Below are 20,671 nucleotides of genomic sequence, written 5' to 3' on the forward strand. Positions count from 1 at the left end.
ACTGCAGACATTCAACAGGGGACGATCAGAGACTGCAGACAATCAACAGGGGATGATCAGAGACTGCAGATATATAAACAGGGGATGATCAGAGACTGCAGACATTTAACAAGGGGTGGTCAGAGACTGCAGATATTTAACAGGGGATGATCAGAGACTGCAGACAATCAACAAGGGATGATCAGAGACTGCAGACATTTAACAAGGGGTGGTCAGAGACTGCAGACATTTAACAAGGGGTGGTCAGAGACTGCAGACATTCAACAGGGGATGATCAGAGACTGCATACATTTAACAGGGGATGATCAGAGCCTGCAGAAATTTAAAAGGGAACGATCAGAGCCTTCAGACATTCAAGAGGGGATGATCAGAGACTGCAAACATTCAGCAGGGGATGATCAGAGACTGCAGACATTCAACAGGGGATGATCAGAGACTGCAGACATTCAACAGGGGATGATCAGAGACTGCAGACATTCAACAGGGGATGATCAGAGACTGCAGACAATCAACAGGGGATGATCAGAGACTGCAGACAATCAACAGGGGATGATCAGAGACTGCAGACATTTAACAAGGGGTGGTCAGAGACTGCAGATATATAAACAGGGGATGATCAGAGACTGCAAACATTTAACAAAGGGTGGTCAGAGACTGCAGATATTTAACAGGGGATGATCAGAGACTGCAGACAATCAACAAGGGATGATCAGAGACTGCAGACATTCAACAGGGGATGATCAGAGACTGCATACATTTAACAGGGGATGATCAGAGCCTGCAGAAATTTAAAAGGGAACGATCAGAGCCTTCAGACATTCAAGAGGGGATGATCAGAGACTGCAAACATTCAGCAGGGGATGATCAGAGCCTGCAGACATTCAACAGGGAATGATCAGAGACTGCAGACATTCAACATGGGATGATCAGAGACTGCAAACATTCAGCAGGGGATGATCAGAGACTGCAGACATTCAACAGGGGATGATCAGAGACTGCAGACATTCAGCAGGGGATGATCAGAGACTGCAGACATTCAACAGGGGATGATCAGAGACTGCAGACATTCAGCAGGGGATGATCAGAGACTGCAGACATTCAACAGGGGATGATCAGAGACTGCAGACATTCAACAGGGGATGATCAGAGACTGCAGACATTCAACAGGGGATGATCAGAGACTGCAGACATTCAACAGGGGATGATCAGAGACTGCAGACATTCAGCAGGGGATGATCAGAGACTGCAGACATTCAGCAGGGGATGATCAGAGACTGCAGACATTCAGCAGGGGATGATCAGAGACTGCAGACATTCAGCAGGGGATGATCAGAGACTGCAGACATTCAACAGGGGATGATCAGAGACTGCAGACATTCAGCAGGGGATGATCAGAGACTGCAAACATTCAACAGGGGATGATCAGAGACTGCAGACATTCAACAGGGGATGCACTGTGGGACTATAGGAGATATTCTGATCAATAGACAATTCCTGTATTGACACAACTATGATATAAATCAGACTAAACAGCTATTTTACAGCCGGAGAGACCCCAGTGTTTAATGTCACCTTAGAGCTGCTATTTCTTCTGACTGCGTTCGGTTCTCGCGCTCACACGCGGTCAGCTGCACCACCAGGTTGCCCTTGTCCTTCATCAGAGCCTCCTTCTCTCTGGAGGCCCGGAGGAGACTCTCACTATGCTGCTCCACCTCCTTCCGGCTCTGCACCAGCTCCTCACTCAGACAGTTCCTGTGCCGTGTCACCTGCAGGGGCAGTAGTGGGAAAATGAGCTTTTGGGGCTCCCCTTTGCCCACCTCACCTGTTCAGCTTTTCCCATAATCCCCGGCCCTCACCTGCCCCAGCTGCTCCTGAAGTTGTGTCTTCTCCTTGCGGAGGGAATGGAGCTCCTGCAGGAGTTTCTCGCGGGTTTGCTCCATGGCCTGCAGGGAGTTATCCAGGCCGAATCGCTCCGTGTCCAGCTCCAGCTTTTCCTGCTCCAGCCGCACTAACTCGTCCCGAATGGAGGCCTTCTCCTGCTCCACCTCGTGCTTCTGTCCCTGCAAGGTGGAGCGTTGTTCCTCCAGCTGTAGAAGGAATACACAAGTGTGTCTATAGTGCATCTCTGGATCCTGGATCTCTGAGAGCGAGTCTACTGTCCCCACCAGGATCTGCTTACAAGTCACTATACCCTGAGGCTGCCCAACCCTGCAGCATCCCAGCCTGGGTGGTCATACACCAACATACATGATACAGCATCCCAGTCTGGGTGGTCATACACCAACATACATGATACGGCATCCCAGTCTGGGTGGTCATACACCGAATACATGATACGGCATCCCAGCCTGGGTGGTCATACACCGCATACATGATACGGCATCCCAGTCTGGGTGGTCATACACCGCATACATGATACGGCATCCCAGTCTGGGTGGTCATACACCGCATACATGATACGGCATCCCAGTCTGGGTGGTCATACACCGCATACATGATACGGCATCCCAGTCTGGGTGGTCATACACCGCATACATGATACGGCATCCCAGTCTGGGTGGTCATACACCGCATACATGATACAGCATCCCAGTCTGGGTGGTCATACACACCGCATACATGATACAGCATCTCAGTCTGGGTGGTCATACACCGCATACATGATACGGCATCCCAGTCTGGGTGGTCATACACCAACATACATGATACGGCATCCCAGTCTGGGTGGTCATACACCAACATACATGATACGGCATCCCAGTCTGGGTGGTCATACACCGCATACATGATACGGCATCCCAGTCTGGGTGGTCATACACCGCATACATGATACGGCATCCCAGTCTGGGTGGTCATACACCGCATACATGATACAGCATCCCAGTCTGGGTGGTCATACACACCGCATACATGATACAGCATCTCAGTCTGGGTGGTCATACACCGCATACATGATACGGCATCCCAGTCTGGGTGGTCATACACCAACATACATGATACGGCATCCCAGTCTGGGTGGTCATACACCGCATACATGATACGGCATCCCAGTCTGGGTGGTCATACACCAACATACATGATACGGCATCCCAGTCTGGGTGGTCATACACCGCATACATGATACGGCATCCCAGTCTGGGTGGTCATACACCAACATACATGATACGGCATCCCAGTCTGGGTGGTCATACACCAACATACATGATACGGCATCCCAGTCTGGGTGGTCATACACCGCATACATGATACGGCATTCCAATCTGGGTGGTCATACACCGAATACATTATACATGCCAAAAACAAGGCCCGCAGCCCAAATCCAGCCCACCAGGCCCTTTCATGTGGTTCTTGCACCTCTCCTGCAGCTGTAGCACCCCCCTCACATCCGCCCCCACCTTGTCTCAGTAGTCAACAGCAGAGAGTAAGACAGAACTCCTCCGCCAGATCCTGCACTTCTCTGTGCAGCCATGGAGAGACTCGTGTCTTCCCCCCCCCCCCCCCCCCCCCCCGTTTCAGCAGTCAGCAGTAGAGAGGAGAACAGGGCCGCAGCACCCCCTCATCTCCGCCTCCCCTGGTCTCAGCATTCAGCAGACTCCAGCAGCTGACTTCTGCCCTCCTCTGATCCTCCTCCAGACCCTGCACTTTTTGCTTTCCATCTCCACCCCCAGCTTCTTCCCAGGAACAGCACAGGTAAAGGGATGGTGGGGGACATGTGATTTTTTATGATGGGGGCACTTGACATCTGATATAGGGGAAGGGGTTGGGGTGCTCTGGACATCTAGTCTTACATATAAAACCGGCCCTTGGAGGGTAACCATGCAGCCCACAATGAAATGGAGTTTGACACCCGACATACATCATAATGGCTTGTCATGGATCATCACCTCACCAGTGACAAGCCTTCTGACCCCACTGTGGTGTGACCAGTACCTGAGCGATGACCTTGTTCAGCTCCATCTTGTCGTGGGCCAGGCTCTCGTTCAATGCACTCATCTTGGACAAAGCATCTCGCAGGGAGGCCTCTTCCGTCCTCTGCCGATTGAGTGCCAGCTCCAGCTCGGCGCGACTGGTCTCCGCCTGGTGGGAAGAAAGGAGATCCAATGAGCTTGCGGTGAAATACTCCTCACGCTGGTCTCATTGGGAAGACCCAGAAGTCCAATGCAGGAAAAAAAATGAACGATAAAACAGAGTTTTAGCTTTGATGGTAACAAAGCGAGCAGAAGATCGAGGTGACTAGCCGGCTTATTCAGAAAGGCAATGCAATGAGCAAAGCGGGCTACTTACTAAAACTGGAGGGTGCAAAATCTGGTGCAACTCCGCATAGAAACCAATCAGCTTCCAGGGTTTATTGCCAAAGCTTCATTGAACAAACTGAAGTTAGAAGCTGATTGGCTGCCATGCACGGCCGCACCGGATTCCACCAGAGTGCTCCACTTATACTAAACCTACCCCAGCGTGAAAAACTAGAGAATTAGAGAAGAAACCTGCAATGTGTGAATGGAGGAGACTAAACTCAGCCGATTCTGGATATGACACATCATGGCTATGTCTAAAAATCTTACAAAGGACAAACATTCTCTTAAAAGTCAACCTTCTAGAGATGTCGTGACCTGGAAGAAGCATGCGGACAGTGAAACCTGAAAAGTATGAATGACAACCATCCTACATGCTTTATCCAGGTCAATGAGTCACTAAGTAGTGAAAAGCTGTCATTATGTCGACTTATCTGCTGCTCATGGACAGTAAATCAGGATTAGGGACAGTGGAAGACGGAGATCTCACCTTAGACAGGGCCTGGGAAATGTCAGCCTTCTCTGCGTCAGACACTTCCTTCTCCAGGCTGGACTGCTGCAGCGCCTCTTTCACCACCACCAGCTCCTTCCGGAGGGCGGACAGCTTCACCTCCAACTGCTCCTGGGCCTTGTGCCTGCAGAACGCAAAAATGGGGCATGATGAATGGTACCGTGTACATCTTATGTGCAGTGACAACCTCTAGGGTGGTATCATGACAACCTCCAGCTGTACAGTGTGCACACCCCATGCAGAATCTGTAAAGTGCTGGCCATGCCTGCTGCACCAACACCGCCACACATCCCGGATGTAATGCACAAAGTGGCACCTGGAGAAGCAGGGATGTTCCATTCCTATCACCCGACGCTCGGGACATGTAGTTCTGGGCGCCGGGCAGGTAGTTTTTTTCTACCTTTAGTCCCGCTGCGGACTCACCTGTCAGGTGGAAGCATTCGGGTGGCAGCGCTGCCGCCTGATCGCTTCCACACAGTGCATCGCATTACATTCAGTGGAGCACAGGGGAGACCCTGGAAGCCTCAATAAAGAGAACCTGTCACCAAAAAAATCATCACATCCCCTATCTAAATTTTATCATTTTGTTCACACAACTAGAGCTTTCTTTTGGTGGTATTTAACCTCTTGGCGCCGGCCGAACGCAAATGTGCGGCCTCCCGGCGTCTGGGCCTAGATGCTGAGTGGCCGCACATTTGCGTTCTTTAAAAAAAAAAAAACATATATGCTGATAGCGCACTCCCAGCACACGTGTCCGGTACTCACAGAAAGGTCCCGATCTCCTCTTTCGATCGGGACCTTTCCCAATCATGTGACGGCGTGTCACGGCGGTCACATGACCCTAAACCCCGCCTCGCCTCCCAGCTTCTGAAACCCTTAAAGGGTGTCACATTCTGGTATTGGGGTGATTAAAGATGGTCTACATCCTCTCCTCTTCCCATCATCTGCTAGTTGTCAGACCGACCGCCGTTCGTCTTTTTGTTTCTTAACCACTTCCAGACCGGACACTTTCACCCCCTTCCTGACCGGACACTTTCACCCCCTTCCAGACCGGACACTTTCCCCCCCTTCCTGACCAGGGCAATTTTCAGCTTTTAGCGCTATCACACTTTGAATGACAATTGCGCGGTCATGCAACACTGTACCCAAATTAATTTTTTACCATTTTTTTGAGACAGATAAAGCTTTATTTTGGTGGTATTTATTCACCGCTGGGATTTGTATTTTTTTTGCTATGTAAATGAAATGTCCAAATTTTGAAAAAAAGTGTTATTTTTATAAAATTTTGCAAATAAATATTTCATCATAAATCTTAGCCAAAATTTATTCCATTATCTTTTTGGTAAAAAAAAAAAATCCAAATTAGTTTATAACCAAAAATTATCATTTTTAAACATTTTTTTTTACATTTTTATTTTATTTTTTTATATTATTTTTTATTTTTATTTTTTTTTTTACATACTGTCACCCTAGCAGTACAGTGTCACCATGGTGACACTGTACTAATTGTGGGGGGTGATGAAGATTTTTTTTTTACACTGATTGCTTTTACACCCATATAGGATGTAAAAGCAATCATTTCTCCTTCTCTCTGGCTGCATTCTTGCACTCATTGAGAAGTACTGAGTGAGCTGTGATTGGTCACAGCTTGTCACATGGTACAAGGCTTTTGTGAATAGCCCTGTACCATGTGACCTCTGTGATCATTCACAGATTTCACACGTAGTAAGCAATGATGTCAGAAGTGACATCTTGCTTACTACTTTGCATGTGATCACTGATTGGCCAATCAGTGATCACATGATCGGGACCTCGTAGAGAGGTCCCGTCTGACGATCGGTGTTTCACTGTGTCCGGAGGACACAGCGGGCACTGGATCGCGGTGCTGCGCGCTCCCAGGGAGCGCGCACAAGCAGGGTTGCGGGGAGGTCGTTTATAAACGGCCACCCGACCCTGCAGTGCCACTATCCAGCCGTTTATATGCAACGGCCGGTCGGGAAGTGGTTAATCCTTTGACCCAACACTGATACCCGGTTCTCAAACTATACCGACAAAGTGCACGCTTTCAGTGTTGTATTGCTCTCCTGGCCAAATGTTGGGGGTTTTTGTTACCTGCATTCTCGCATCAAAAAACCCCCCAAAAAGTCTACATCTTCTAAATTGTAGCTGGGGGCCGTAGATCTATGAGCACAGCTGTACAGGTCTATGAGCTCCATTGGTACACAGGCTGTATTTCTGCACTAAACATGATAAAACTTGCAACAAATCTAATCTCTCTGAACGCAGAACGATCCCGACCGGACGGCGCTCTGGTTGTACAGATGTGGTCATGCAGTGATATGGTGGGAGGATGGGAGTTGTACTCCGGGAAGGATCACTGTCTAGTTCAGTGTCTGGTTTGTCTTTATATGTTGCAGTCAGAATTCTAAACATCTCAGTTCATGTAATCTATACTGTATGTGATTGTAGGGATCATGAACGTGCACACAAGCGCTCGCTCACCCTCTCTCCACCTCGCGCAGCACCCGGTTGCGGTCCTGGCATGCATCCTCTTTCTCTTCTTGTAGGAGGTCCCTCTGCCGCTGCAGGTCGCTGTTTGCTAGCTGCAGTTTCTCCGCCTCCTGTCGCTGCGTCTCCAGCTGTTCCTGAAGATTCTGGATGTTGCGCTCCAGCGCAGCATGCTCACTACAAGGCAGGGGTACCATCAATGTTGGTTTGCACTTCATACAAAAGAAATGTCTAAATACTTTGCACAGGATTTTGGAGCCGGTGATCCTTCTCTAATTTTTCCTATCTCGGCATGTCTGTACCTGTTGAGCTGCTCTAGGTTGGTGCGCAGCCTGGACACAGCGCGCTCGGCGTCATCCTTGGCAATGCTGGTATTGTCGAGATCTTGCTGTGTTTGGGTGATTTTCTGCTCCAGGGTGTGTCGCTCATTCTCGCTGTCGCTCAGCTGTTTGCGCAGCGCACCGACCGTCTCCTGTCCAGTCTCCAGCCGCCCTCGCAGTTCCTATGACAACAGACATTGAGCATTCACTCCAGTATGGAGATCTTACCTCCGACCAACTGCTGACTCATTCTGTGGGACTCACACAGCCCGTCACAGCGATCCCCCCTTACCTGCACTTGCAGCTGCCTCCTCTGCAAAGCGGAGTGAACAGCGGAGAGAGCCGAGTCCCGGAATGCTGGCGACAGGCTGCGTCTTGGTGATGTGCTACGGTGCGGGGAGGAACGGCGGATGGGAGAGGAGGTGCGAAGACTGCTGGAAAGACCCCTCAGGCTGAGTCCCGGACCCTCGCTCTCTATAAACTCCGACGTCCTGTCGCTGGAGGAGATCTGCAGACCGCTGTCCGAGTCACTCAGCACCGCCTGGCGGACAATTCCAATGAAAACAAAAAATTAAAATCAAAAAACTTTGGCAAAAATGACTGAACCATAATAAGCGCCATCTAATCAGTATTCATGGAGGGGTGAGTTCCCGCTGTACCGCGTTCCCGCTGTACAGAGTTCCCGCTGTACCGAACTCCTGCTGTACCTAGTTCCCTCTGTACCGAATTCCCGCTGTACCGCGTTCCCTCTGTACCGAATTCCCTCTGTATCATGTTCCCTCTGTACCGCGTTCCCTCTGTACCGCGTTCCCGCTGAACCGCCTTCCCGCTGTACCGCCTTCCCGCTGTACCGCCTTCCCGCTGTACCGCCTTCCCGCTGTACCGCCTTCCCTCTGTACCGCCTTCCCGCTGTACCGCCTTCCCGCTGTACCGCCTTCCCGCTGTACCGCCTTCCCTCTGTACCGCCTTCCCGCTGTACCGCCTTCCCGCTGTACCGCCTTCCCGCTGTACCGCCTTCCCGCTGTACCGCCTTCCCGCTGTACCGCCTTCCCTCTGTACCGCCTTCCCTCTGTACCGCCTTCCCTCTGTACCGCCTTCCCTCTGTACCCCCTTCCCGCTGTACCGCCTTCCCGCTGTACCGAGTTCCCGCTGTACCGAGTTCCCCAAGTTTATCCTCTAGCAGACCTCTTTTCTTACAAAATATAAAGAAACAGCAAAACCAATATTTTATTGGGAGGATAATGGTCTCTTGTAAGCCTGAGATTGTCAGCTCCTCAGCCTACATTTGTGGATGTCAGACCTGAGTGAGTTCTCGGAGGGTCTCTTGTAGAATTTCTCTCTCAGCCTTCAGTGATTCCACCTCCTCCCCGACCAGCATGGCCTGCTCCTCCATCTGGCTCTTCTCCTGCAATGACAAACGAAATGTCTCAAAACATGATGAGGAACGAGAAGCCTCCCACCTCACTGACCCCGAGGATGCTCACGCTGCTCCGCACTCTACTCTTAGGTCTCAAGCAATACCAGCAACACAGGTCACTGTATCTACGCACAACACTTACAATGTTTGGTTAAAGCGGAGCTCCACCCAAAAGGAGAAGCTCCACTTTAAGGACTGCACCCCCGCTGCCCATTAAAGATTGGCACCTTTGGGGGGCAGGGGGGAGCTGGTACCCAAATTAGACAGGTACCCGCTCCCACTTCTGGTCCGATTGCCTAGGCCGGGTGTCGGCAACCCGCGGCTCCGGAGCCGCATGCGGCTCTTTTTCACCTTTCCTGCGGCTCCGGAGCACACTGCCCACCAGGTGACAGGCAATAGGGTCGGCAAGCCGCGGCTCTTTTAATGCAGATCTTCTGTGTGCCGGGCGCCCGCTGGCAAACATTGGCTGTCAGGATGTAGGCGGGGCAGCCCGGATGTAGGCGGGGCAGCGTGACGAACTCCTCTCCTCTCACAGTCCGCCCTGAAGACCAGAACGGCGCGGGAACCCAGCGAGAGGAACGCGCGGAGCAAAGGTAAGTGAATTCACACAATATGGGGAATGAATTACTATGGGGGATGAATTACTATATGGGGGATGAATTACTATATGGGGGATGAATTACTATATGGGGGATGAATTACTATAGGGGGGATGAATTACTATATGGGGGATGAATTACTATAGGGGGGATGAATTACTATATGGGGGATGAATTACTATATGGGGGATGAATTACTATAGGGGGGATGAATTACTATATGGGGGATGAATTACTATGGGGGATGAATTACTATATGGGGGATGAATTACTATATGGGGGAATGAATTACTATATGGGGATGAATTACTATGGGGGATGAATTACTATATGGGGGATGAATTACTATATGGGGGATGAATTACTATGGGGGATGAATTACTATGGGGGATGAATTACTATATGGGGGATGAATTACTATATGGGGGAATGAATTACTATATGGGGGATGAATTACTATATGGGGGATGAATTACTATATGGGGGAATGAATTACTATATGGGGGATGTATTTTCAGTTTTAAAAATGTTTCTCTCAAAATAAATTTCAATCGTGGTTTTGGCGAGATTTGGCTCAGTCGAAAAAAAAGGTTGCCCACCACTGACCTAAGGCTATGATTGTGATTATGACGATACACTGTGGCCCTGATTAACCCTTTGCTTACTGGGCCCTTAAACCCCCTTCATGACCAGAGCGTTTTTTGCAATATATGCAGTGTCGGATTTGTTTTAAATGTTGCAATGGTTTTGCGGCTCCCAGTCTTTTTTTCCCTCTCGGAAACGGGTCCAAGTGGCTCTTTATGTCTTAAAGGTTGCAGACCCCTGGCCTAGGCGATCAGAAACAAGGTATCCTCCCTCCCTTCCTGTAGTCTTTTGGGACACGTGACAGGTCCCAGAAGACTACAGGACCATTCATGAAGCGCAGCGCTACTCGCGCATGCGCAGTGGGTACCCGGCTGTGAAGCCGCAAGCTATCTCAGCCAGGTGCCCACACTGAAGATGCCGGCCTCCTAGAATCCAGGACAGCCGGTGAAACGGGCTGCGGGGGACACACCGCGGGACTGAGGGACAGGTAAGGGGCTGTTTTTTTAAAAGTCAGCAGCTACAGTTTTTGTAGCTGCTGACTTTTATTTTTTGACAGTGTGAGCGGAACTCCGCTTTAACTTCAACTCCGGACAAAAAACAAAAAACAAAAAAAAAAACTCTAAGGCTCCATGTACACAGGACACTTCTGAACGATGGAAACTGACTGCTGGAAAACGGAGGTTAAAAAAAAGTCTGTTTGGCCGCGTTTGCATACCGCGTTTATGAGCGTTTGCGTTTAGAAGCGTTTTTTAAAGATAACCTCAGGTGACCTTCCAAAATGCCCAGAATGCACTGAAAAACAGTAAAAAAATAACTATTTCAGACAGTTTGAAAGAAATAGAGAGAGCAGAAGCAGAGAGAGCAGTATTTGTTGAGATTAGCTGCCTTTTTGTTTTGTGGTGTTTGGATGTTCCGGCTCATTTCTGTGCAGAGATTATTGCAGCATCTAACATTTTATTTCATGTGAAACCTCAAAGTACGGTGTTCCGGGTCCATTTGAGTTCCGGGAAAACGCTTTGCATGCATTTTTCATGATGAAAAAAGCCTCTGGACAGCATCTGGAAATGGAAGAGTTAAAAAAAAAATTCCAAACGCAAACGCTGATAAACGCTGTTATCCGCGTTTACAAGCGTTTGGCATTTGAAACGCTGATAAAATCTACTCCTGAACGCAAGTTTGGTGCGTTCAAAAAAACGACTGTAAACTCAACTGCCTGTAAACGACGATGTGTACACGGACACATAGGAAAACATTACGGAGAGTTCAGGGGCTGCTGAAAAAAATGCAGAAAAGCTTCTGAACGTCAGATCATCAACTGCAATGTACATGAGCCCTAAAATTAAATATAATCCTCCACAGCCTCAAAGGTTGTAAAACCCACTTAGTGCCTTTGTAAACCCAGATATTCCGTTGTAAAAGTAGCAGCGACATCATCACAGCACTGTACATAGCCTGTGCAAAGAGCAGGGCTGTGGGAGGGGCCCAGCAGGCTCCACCCACTAGAAACCTACAGGAGGGGGCGGAGACAAGACCAGTCCCCGTGAACAAGGAGAGAGAGCAGCAGTGAGCGGTCTTTATTACAGGAAGTCTCACCCTGGATGACTGGACAGATCTGGAAGAAACACTCAGAGATCATCGAGATTCAAGAAAAGGACACAATGAGCGGATTTACCGTATTTGCCGGCGTATAAGACGACTTTTTACCCCTTGAAAATCTTCTCAAAAGTCGGGGGTCGTCTTATACGCCGGTATACGGCATACTGACACTTTTTAGGGAGGCGGCGCGTTGCCGCCGCCGCCCCCCCCTTCCCCCAATGGAAGGGACACTAAGTACAGGGGTGGGCAGCGGCTGTTTCTTACCTGGTTCCGGTCCCACGACGATCCGGTCCAGGAAGCGCGGCTGCGCCTTCAGTTCGGCCACTGGATGTTCGTGCGGCTGCTCGGCTCCGCCTCCTCACCAGTGATTGGCCGCCAGAACTGTAGCTCAGGAAAGGCACACAGGCGGCCAATCACCGGCGAGGGGGTGGAGCCGAGTGGCCCCGCGAAAATCGAGTGCAGGACCAGCAGGTAAGTGGTCAGTGTAGAGGTGCTGCTGCAACCACATATGCTGGCTGAAGCAGCACCATACGAGAACAGGGTCAGCAAGTGTCAGTGGGAGGAATAGTGCCCCATCATTGGTGTCACTGACACCAATGATGGGGCACTATTCCTCCCACTGACACCAACGATGGGGCACTATTCCTCCCACTGACACCAATGATGGGGCACTATTCCTCCCACTGACACCAACGATGGGGCACTATTCCTCCCACTGACACCAACGATGGGGCACTATTCCTCCCCCCCACTGACACCAACGATGGGGCACTATTCCCCCCCCCCCCACTGACACCAATGATGGGGCACTATTCCACCCCCCACTGACACCAATGATGGGACACCATTCCTCCCACTGACACCAATGATGGGGCACTATTCCCCCCACTGATACTAATGATGGGGCACTATTCCTGCCACTAATGCCAATGATGGGGCGCTATTCCTCCCACTGATACCAATGATGGGGCACTATTCCTCCCACTGACACCAATGATGGGGCACTATTCCTCCCACTGACACCAATGATGGGGCACTATTCCTTCCACTGATACCAATGATGGGGCACTATTCCTCCCACTGACACCAATGATGGGGCACTATTCCTGCCACTAATGCCAATGATGGGGCACTATTCCTCCCACTGACACCAATGATGGGGCACTATTCCTGCCACTGATACCAATGATGGGGCACTATTCCTCCCACTGATACCAATGATGGGGCACTATTCCTCCCACTGACACCAATGATGGGGCACTATTCCTGCCACTGATACCAATGATGGGGCACTATTCCTGCCACTGATACCAATGATGGGGCACTATTCCTCCCACTGATACCAATGATGGGGCACTATTCCTGCCACTGATACCAATGATGGGGCACTATTCCTCCCACTGACACCAATGATGGGGCACTATTCCTGCCACTGGTGTGCATTGGAAGAGGGGTAGTCTTATACGGCGAGTATAGCTCAAACACTAAATTTTAGCAGGAAAAGTAGGGGGGTCGTCTTATACGCCGGCAAATACGGTATACAATAATTGATTATTCCGGAGTTCAGCTTTAAGTCTCTGAACATCTGTGCGGCCATCTTGTTCTGTACCTTCTCCTGCAGGCTCCTGATCTGAAGGTCTTTTTCCTTGTTGTCGCTCTGCAGACGTTCTATGGTCCTAATCAGCTCTGCCGCCCTGCAGGACAAAACCACGCCTAAGTCACGGAGCAGAGACACGGGCAGCCAGCCACTGGGCATCAGAAACAACCTCAGTCCACCTGGATCAGCAGGTCTGTGCCACGGGTAACTAACCTGGCGCCAAGCTCCGCCTTCTCTGCGTCATACGCGGCTTGCAGCTGGATCATTTGTCGCACTTTGTCCTTCAGCTGCTCGTCCAGCTGGGCCAGCTGCAGCGCCTGCCTCTCCACTACGACGACGCCATTATTTTCTGCCAGCCGGTGGGATCCGCTGACGTTCAGGCACGAGGCGTGAAGAGTGCGGCAGGACTGCGACAGTTCCTTCTGCATCAGCGTCAGGTCCCTACGTACAGAAAGGGGGGGAAATCATATGGGGCTTCATGACAAACTCGGAGAGGGAGAACATGCAAACTCCATGCAGACAGTGTACAGAAAGGGGGGGAATTCATATGGGGCTTCATGACAAACTCGGAGAGGGAGAACATGCAAACTCCATGCAGATCGTGTACAGAAAGGGGGGGGGGATCATATGGGGCTTCCTGACAAACTCGGAGAGGGAGAACATGCAAACTCCATGCAGACAGTGCCCTGAACCAAGTGCTAAACACTAAGCCACTCTGCTGCCTGCTACAGACAAGTTCATTCCATTATTTTCACTCCATTGTCATTTGTTATTTTGCAGCCAAGTGTGGACTGGCCTTGGGAGCTTACAGTCACACGCCCCTGATGCAGCCAGATCTTACCACCCTCTAGATAAAATACAAAGCCCTCATCACCCACCTCTCCGTCATGGTTTTCATCTCGCTGAAGTGTCTGCGGAACCCAACAACCTGCCTCCACAGTGACAGCAGCCGGCTGTGCTCATTACTGAAGTAGGAGTTAAAGGACTGCAGGGGGTGACAAAGGAGAAAACAATAAAGATTTCATTTCCTTATTTATATATCAATATATTAAGTCGCTTACACCAGTATCTGGACCAGAGGAGCTTACACTCTAATATCCCCTCCCCCACAGTCCCATCAGTCTGTACCAGAGGAGCTTACACTCTAATGTCCCCTCCCCCACAGTCACATCAGTCTCTGTACCAGAGGTGCTTACACTCTAATGTCCCCTCCCCCACAGTCCCATCAATCTCTGTACCAGAGGAGCTTACACTCTAATGTCCCCTCCCCCACAGTCCCATCAGTCTCTGTACCAGAGGAGCTTACACCCTAATGTCCCCTCCCCCACAGTCCCATCAGTCTCTGTACCAGAGGAGCTTACACTCCAATGTCTCCTCCCCCACAGTCACATCAGTCTCTGTACCAGAGGAGCTTACGCTCTAATGTCCCCTCCCCCACAGTCACATCAGTCTCTGTACCAGAGGAGCTTACGCTCTAATGTCCCCTCCCCCACAGTCACATCAGTCTCTGTACCAGAGGAGCTTACGCTCCAATGTCTCCTCCCCCACAGTCACATCAGTCTCTGTACCAGAGGAGCTTACGCTCTAATGTCCCCTCCCCCACAGTCCCATCAGTCTCTGTACCAGAGGAGCTTACACCCTAATGTCCCCTCCCCCACAGTCCCATCAGTCTCTGTACCAGAGGAGCTTACACTCCAATGTCTCCTCCCCCACAGTCACATCAGTCTCTGTACCAGAGGAGCTTACGCTCTAATGTCCCCTCCCCCACAGTCACATCAGTCTCTGTACCAGAGGAGCTTACGCTCTAATGTCCCCTCCCCCACAGTCACATCAGTCTCTGTACCAGAGGAGCTTACGCTCCAATGTCTCCTCCCCCACAGTCCCATCAGTCTCTGTACCAGAGGAGCTTACACTCCAATGTCTCCTCCCCCACAGTCACATCAGTCTCTGTACCAGAGGAGCTTACGCTCTAATGTCCCCTCCCCCACAGTCACATCAGTCTCTGTACCAGAGGAGCTTACGCTCTAATGTCCCCTCCCCCACAGTCACATCAGTCTCTGTACCAGAGGAGCTTACGCTCTAATGTCCCCTCCCCCACAGTCACATCAGTCTCTGTACCGGAGGAGCTTACACTCTAATGTCCCCTCCCCCACAGTCACATCAGTCTCTGTACCAGAGGAGCTTACGCTCTAATGTCCCCTCCCCCACAGTCACATCAGTCTCTGTACCGGAGGAGCTTACACTCTAATGTCCCCTCCCCCACAGTCACATCAGTCTCTGTACCAGAGGAGCTTACACTCTAATGCTAGTGTCCCCACCCCTACAGTAACAATTTCTGTACCAGAGGAGCTTACACTCTAATGCCCCCCCCCCCCCCCAATCTCCCAGTTACACATACACTCCACTTTGTCAGTGTGCTGCACAGAAAGTCTACATTTTGGTATAGATCTGCATCTTGTGAGTGATCTGCGTCTCTGCAAATGAAATGGTCTCAGGACAATGTGGAAGACGCATGAAACCAGATAGAACCTGGCACTGATCTATGGATAATGTCACTCACCTCTTCCTCCCTCCTCCATTCACTCTCTTTCTGCTCCAACTCATCACGAGCTTTGGTCCAATCATTTGTCAGCTTGCGCAGATCCTCACTCAAAGCCTGATTGGCAGAGTTGGCCTGGTCCAGCTGCTCTCTCAGCATGGCGTTGACCTGGGTGAGGCTGGAACTCCTATGTGGAAGAGAAAAAAAGCTGAACGGCGATGGTGGCAGATTAGGAGGTTTCATAGTACTGGGGCGGGACACTGGAAGGATCTATAGTACTGGGGCGGGATACTGGAAGGGTCTATAGCACTGGGGCGGGGCACTGGAAGGATCTCTAGTACCGGGACGGGACACTGGAAGGATCTCTAGTACCGGGACGGGACACTGGAAGGATCTCTAGTACCGGGACGGGACACTGGAAGGATCTCTAGTATTGGGACGGGACACTGGAAGGATCTGGAGTACTGGGACGGGACACTGGAAGGATCTCTAGTACTGGGACGGGACACTGGAAGGATCTCTAGTACTGGGACGGGACACTGGAAGGATCTCTAGTACTGGGACGGGACACTGGAAGGATCTCTAGTACTGGGACGGGACAATGGAAGGATCTCTAGTACTGGGACGGGACAATGGAAGGATCTCTAGTACTGGGACGGGACACTGGAAGGATCTCTAGTACCGGGACGGGACATGGAAGGATCTCCAGTACCGGGACGGGACATGGAAGGATCTCCAGTACTGGGACGGGACATGGAAGGATCTCTAGTACTGGGACGGGACACTGGAAGGATCTCTAGTACAGGGACGGGACAATAGAAGGATCTCTAGTACTGGGACGGGACACTGGAAGGATCTCCAGTACTGGGACGGGACACTGGAAGGATCTCCAGTACTGGGACGGGACACTGGAAGGATCTCCAGTACTGGGACGGGACACTGGAAGGATCTCCAGTACTGGGACGGGACACTGGAAGGATCTCCAGTACTGGGACGGGACACTGGAAGGATCTCTAGTACTGGGACTGGACACTGGAAGGATCTCTAGTACCGGGACGGGACACTGGAAGGATTTGGAGTACCGGGACGGGACACTGGAAGGATCTGGAGTACCGGGACGGGACACTGGAAGGATCTGGAGTACCGGGACGGGACACTGGAAGCATCTGGAGTACCGGGACGGGACACTGGAAGGATCTGGAGTACCGGGACGGGACACTGGAAGGATCTCTAGTACTGGGACGGGACACTGGAAGGATCTCTAGTACTGGGACGGGACACTGGAAGGATCTCTAGTACCGGGACGGGACACTGGAAGGATCTGGAGTACCGGGACGGGACACTGGAAGGATCTGGAGTACCGGGACGGGACACTGGAAGGATCTCTAGTACCGGGACGGGACACTGGAAGGATCTCTAGTACCGGGACGGGACACTGGAAGGATCTCTAGTACCGAGACGGGACACTGGAAGGATCTCTAGTACCGGGACGGGACACTGGAAGGATCTCTAGTACTGGGACAGGACACTGGAAGGATCTCTAGTACCGGGACGGGACACTGGAAGGATCTCTAGTACTGGGACGGGACACTGGAAGGATCTCTAGTACCGGGACGGGACACTGGAAGGATCTCTAGTACCGGGACGGGACACTGGAAGGATCTCTAGTACTGGGACGGGACACTGGAAGGATCTCTAGTACTGGGATGGGACACTGGAAGGATCTCTAGTACCGGGACGGGACACTGGAAGGATCTCTAGTACCGGGACGGGACACTGGAAGGATCTCTAGTACCGGGATGGGACACTGGAAGGATCTCTAGTACCGGGATGGGACACTGGAAGGATCTCTAGCACTGGGACGGGACACTGGAAGGATCTCTAGCACTGGGACGGGACACTGGAAGGATCTCTAGTATTGGGACGGGACACTGGAAGGATCTGGAGTACTGGGACGGGACACTGGAAGGATCTCTAGTACTGGGACGGGACACTGGAAGGATCTCTAGTACTGGGACGGGACACTGGAAGGATCTCTAGTACTGCACAAGTTGCAGGGATTTCTATAAAACATTCTTCTGCTGGGTGAGGAGACCGGAGGGGCCAGGTGGCCAATGTGCCAGAAGAATGGTAAACAGTAACATGTTTCAGGCTATCACTGTGAGAACATTTGCTGGTCACCAGCTCCGCCCATTCCTGTGACCGCAGGTTGTCTCTCTCCTACCTCTGTTGTTCCTCCTCCAGGCGTATCAGTGCGTTCTCCAGCTCATTGCTGGTCTCCTCCTCCTGCCGCAGCCGCGAGTCCGTCATCTCCAGGCGGCTCTGCACAATATATATATCTTCATGCTCAGTAATGTGTCAGTATCCAGGTATTTAGAGATCACCGCCCTCATCCCCCTTCCCCTCCCCCCACCAATGCCTCCATCTGCTTTTCCCTCCAGAAGGGCAGCACCATCCTTGTTCAGGCATCACCCAGAGCTCATGTTTAACACAAAGATCTTTATTTCATATAAACTAAGGCTCACACTAAGACGTTCGTGCTCCAGCTCTGTCGATCGTTCCAGCAGCTGCTGCTCCACCTCTCCACATCGCTTCTTGTACTGCAGAACCTGCGGAGACCATCAAAGGTTATGAATACCCTCATCAAATCCCCAGCCGGCCCTCCATAGAGCTGTGCTTCCCATCCGGCCCTCAGAAAATACGAACAGGTCATGTTCTCCAGATCTCTTCACAGGATCCAAGGTGAAAGGATCAGCATGTTACTAAGTCGGTCTGCGGCTGAAGCTGATGGCACACATTATATTCTGATTGTACAATGTCCTTTAAGATGACCATACATGGGACAACCCATCGCCAATCACTTAAGTCTACCAAGAACTTTGTAGGGTGAGGTTGTCTGATTGGATACAGACTGGAGGACTATATAGGTAGGCACTAAGATTACAGAATTGTTGGCAAATCTAAAGAAATTGTACAGTTTTGATTGGGTATGAAATAAATAGGTTGCTTAAGTAGGCGCTCACACCCCATAGATTTGGTAAGTAGGCCTTCACACCCCATAGATTTGGTAAGTAGGCCTTCACACCCCATAGATTTGGTAAGTAGGCCTTCACACCCCATAGATTTGGTAAATTTCCCTCACACCCTATAGATTTAGTAAGTTTCCCTCACACCCCATAGATTTGGTAAATTTCCCTCACGCCCTATAGATTTGGTAAGTAGGCCTTCACACCCTATAGATTTGGTAAATTTCCCTCACGCCCTATAGATTTGGTAAGTAGGCCTTCACACCCTATAGATTTGGTAAGTAGGCCTTCACACCCTATAGATTTGGTAAGTAGGCCTTCACACCCTATAGATTTGGTAAGTAGGCCTTCACACCCTATAGATTTGGTATGTTTCCCTCACACCCTATAGATTTGGTATGTTTCCCTCACACCCTATAGATTTGGTAAGTTTCCCTCACGCCCCATAGATTTGGTAAGTTTCCCTCACACCCTATAGATTTGGTAAGTTGCCCTCACACCCTATAGATTTGGTAAGCTGTCCTCACGCCCCATAGATTTGGTAAGTAGGCCTTCACACCCCATAGATTTGGTAAGTAGGCCTTCACACCCCATAGATTTGGTAAGTTTCCTTCACACGTCATAGATTTGGTAAGTAGGCCCTCACGCCCCATAGATTTGGTAAGTTTCCCTCACAACCCATAGATTTGGTAAGTTGCCCTCACGCCCCATAGATTTGGTAAGTTTCCCTCACACCCCATAGATTTGGTAAATTGCCCTCATACCCCATAGATTTGGTACGTAGGCCCTCACGCCCCATAGATTTGGTAAGTAGGCCCTCACACCCCATAGATTTGGTAAGTAGGACCTCACACCCCATAGATTTGGTAAGTAGGCCCTCACGTCCCATAGATTTGGTAAGTTTCCCTCACACCCCATAGATTTGGTAAGTTGCCCTCACGCCCCATAGATTTGGTAAGTTTCCCTCACACCCCATAGATTTGGTAAGTTGCCCTCATACCCCATAGATTTGGTAAATTGCCCTCATACCCCATAGATTTGGTACGTAGGCCCTCACGCCCCATAGATTTGGTAAGTAGGCCCTCACACCCCATAGATTTGGTAAGTAGGCCCTCACACCCCATAGATTTGGTAAGTAGGCCCTCACACCCCATAGATTTGGTAAGTTTCCCTCACACCCCATAGATTTGGTAAGTTGCCCTCACGCCCCATAGATTTGGTAAATTGCCCTCACAGTCCATAGATTTGGTAGGTAGGCCCTCACAGTCCATAGATTTGCTAAACATAAGCAGCTGCCCTTGTAACGAATCTCCGCGCTCTCCCCCCATCCATTCACACCTTGGCTTGCAACTTCTGCACAAGCTGGGCTTGCCGCTGCTGACCCTCCTGGTAGGCCTGAAGCTTTCTCTTATATGCAGCTTGTTCTTCCTCCAGACGCCTCCTGAGTTCTACATTCTGCTGCGCCAGGCTCCGCGTCTCCAGGGAGTCTCTCTCTCGCTCCCCGCTGTCCAATCGCAGTGCCTGCTCCAGCTGTCAGCAAAGGAGACAACAGTAAATACAATTAATCCTCATACTCCGGGGAGGGGGGGGGGGGGCAGAATGATCACCCCCAATATGACAGCCGTCTGAGGAAAGGACAGCCACTATTTCTGCAGGCAGAGGACGTGTACGACATACACAT

The 20,671-nt window shown here is 50.7% G+C and overlaps 1 protein-coding gene across 1 annotated transcript in view; it reads right to left on the bottom strand.

Annotated features, from left to right (window-relative positions):
• Positions 1 to 1,351: 1,351 nt before the first annotated feature.
• Positions 1,352 to 20,671, bottom strand: part of LOC149428186 (rootletin-like) — a 34,949-nt gene continuing 15,629 nt past the window's right edge. The window contains 15 exon segments of the mRNA XM_089667620.1: positions 1,352 to 1,766; positions 1,857 to 2,087; positions 3,931 to 4,077; positions 4,783 to 4,927; positions 7,306 to 7,488; positions 7,614 to 7,813; positions 7,924 to 8,172; positions 8,932 to 9,036; positions 13,438 to 13,522; positions 13,639 to 13,866; positions 14,304 to 14,410; positions 15,986 to 16,151; positions 18,189 to 18,286; positions 18,490 to 18,573; positions 20,329 to 20,520. Of these exon segments, the coding sequence (XP_089523746.1) occupies positions 1,569 to 1,766; positions 1,857 to 2,087; positions 3,931 to 4,077; positions 4,783 to 4,927; positions 7,306 to 7,488; positions 7,614 to 7,813; positions 7,924 to 8,172; positions 8,932 to 9,036; positions 13,438 to 13,522; positions 13,639 to 13,866; positions 14,304 to 14,410; positions 15,986 to 16,151; positions 18,189 to 18,286; positions 18,490 to 18,573; positions 20,329 to 20,520 (2,418 nt within the window). The 3' untranslated portion in view covers positions 1,352 to 1,568.

The sequence above is a fragment of the Staurois parvus genome, unplaced genomic scaffold (genome assembly GCF_062004578.1).
Source record: "Staurois parvus isolate SC_StPar_1 unplaced genomic scaffold, SC_StPar_1.0 ptg003429l, whole genome shotgun sequence".
Taxonomy (NCBI): Eukaryota; Metazoa; Chordata; class Amphibia; order Anura; family Ranidae; genus Staurois; species Staurois parvus.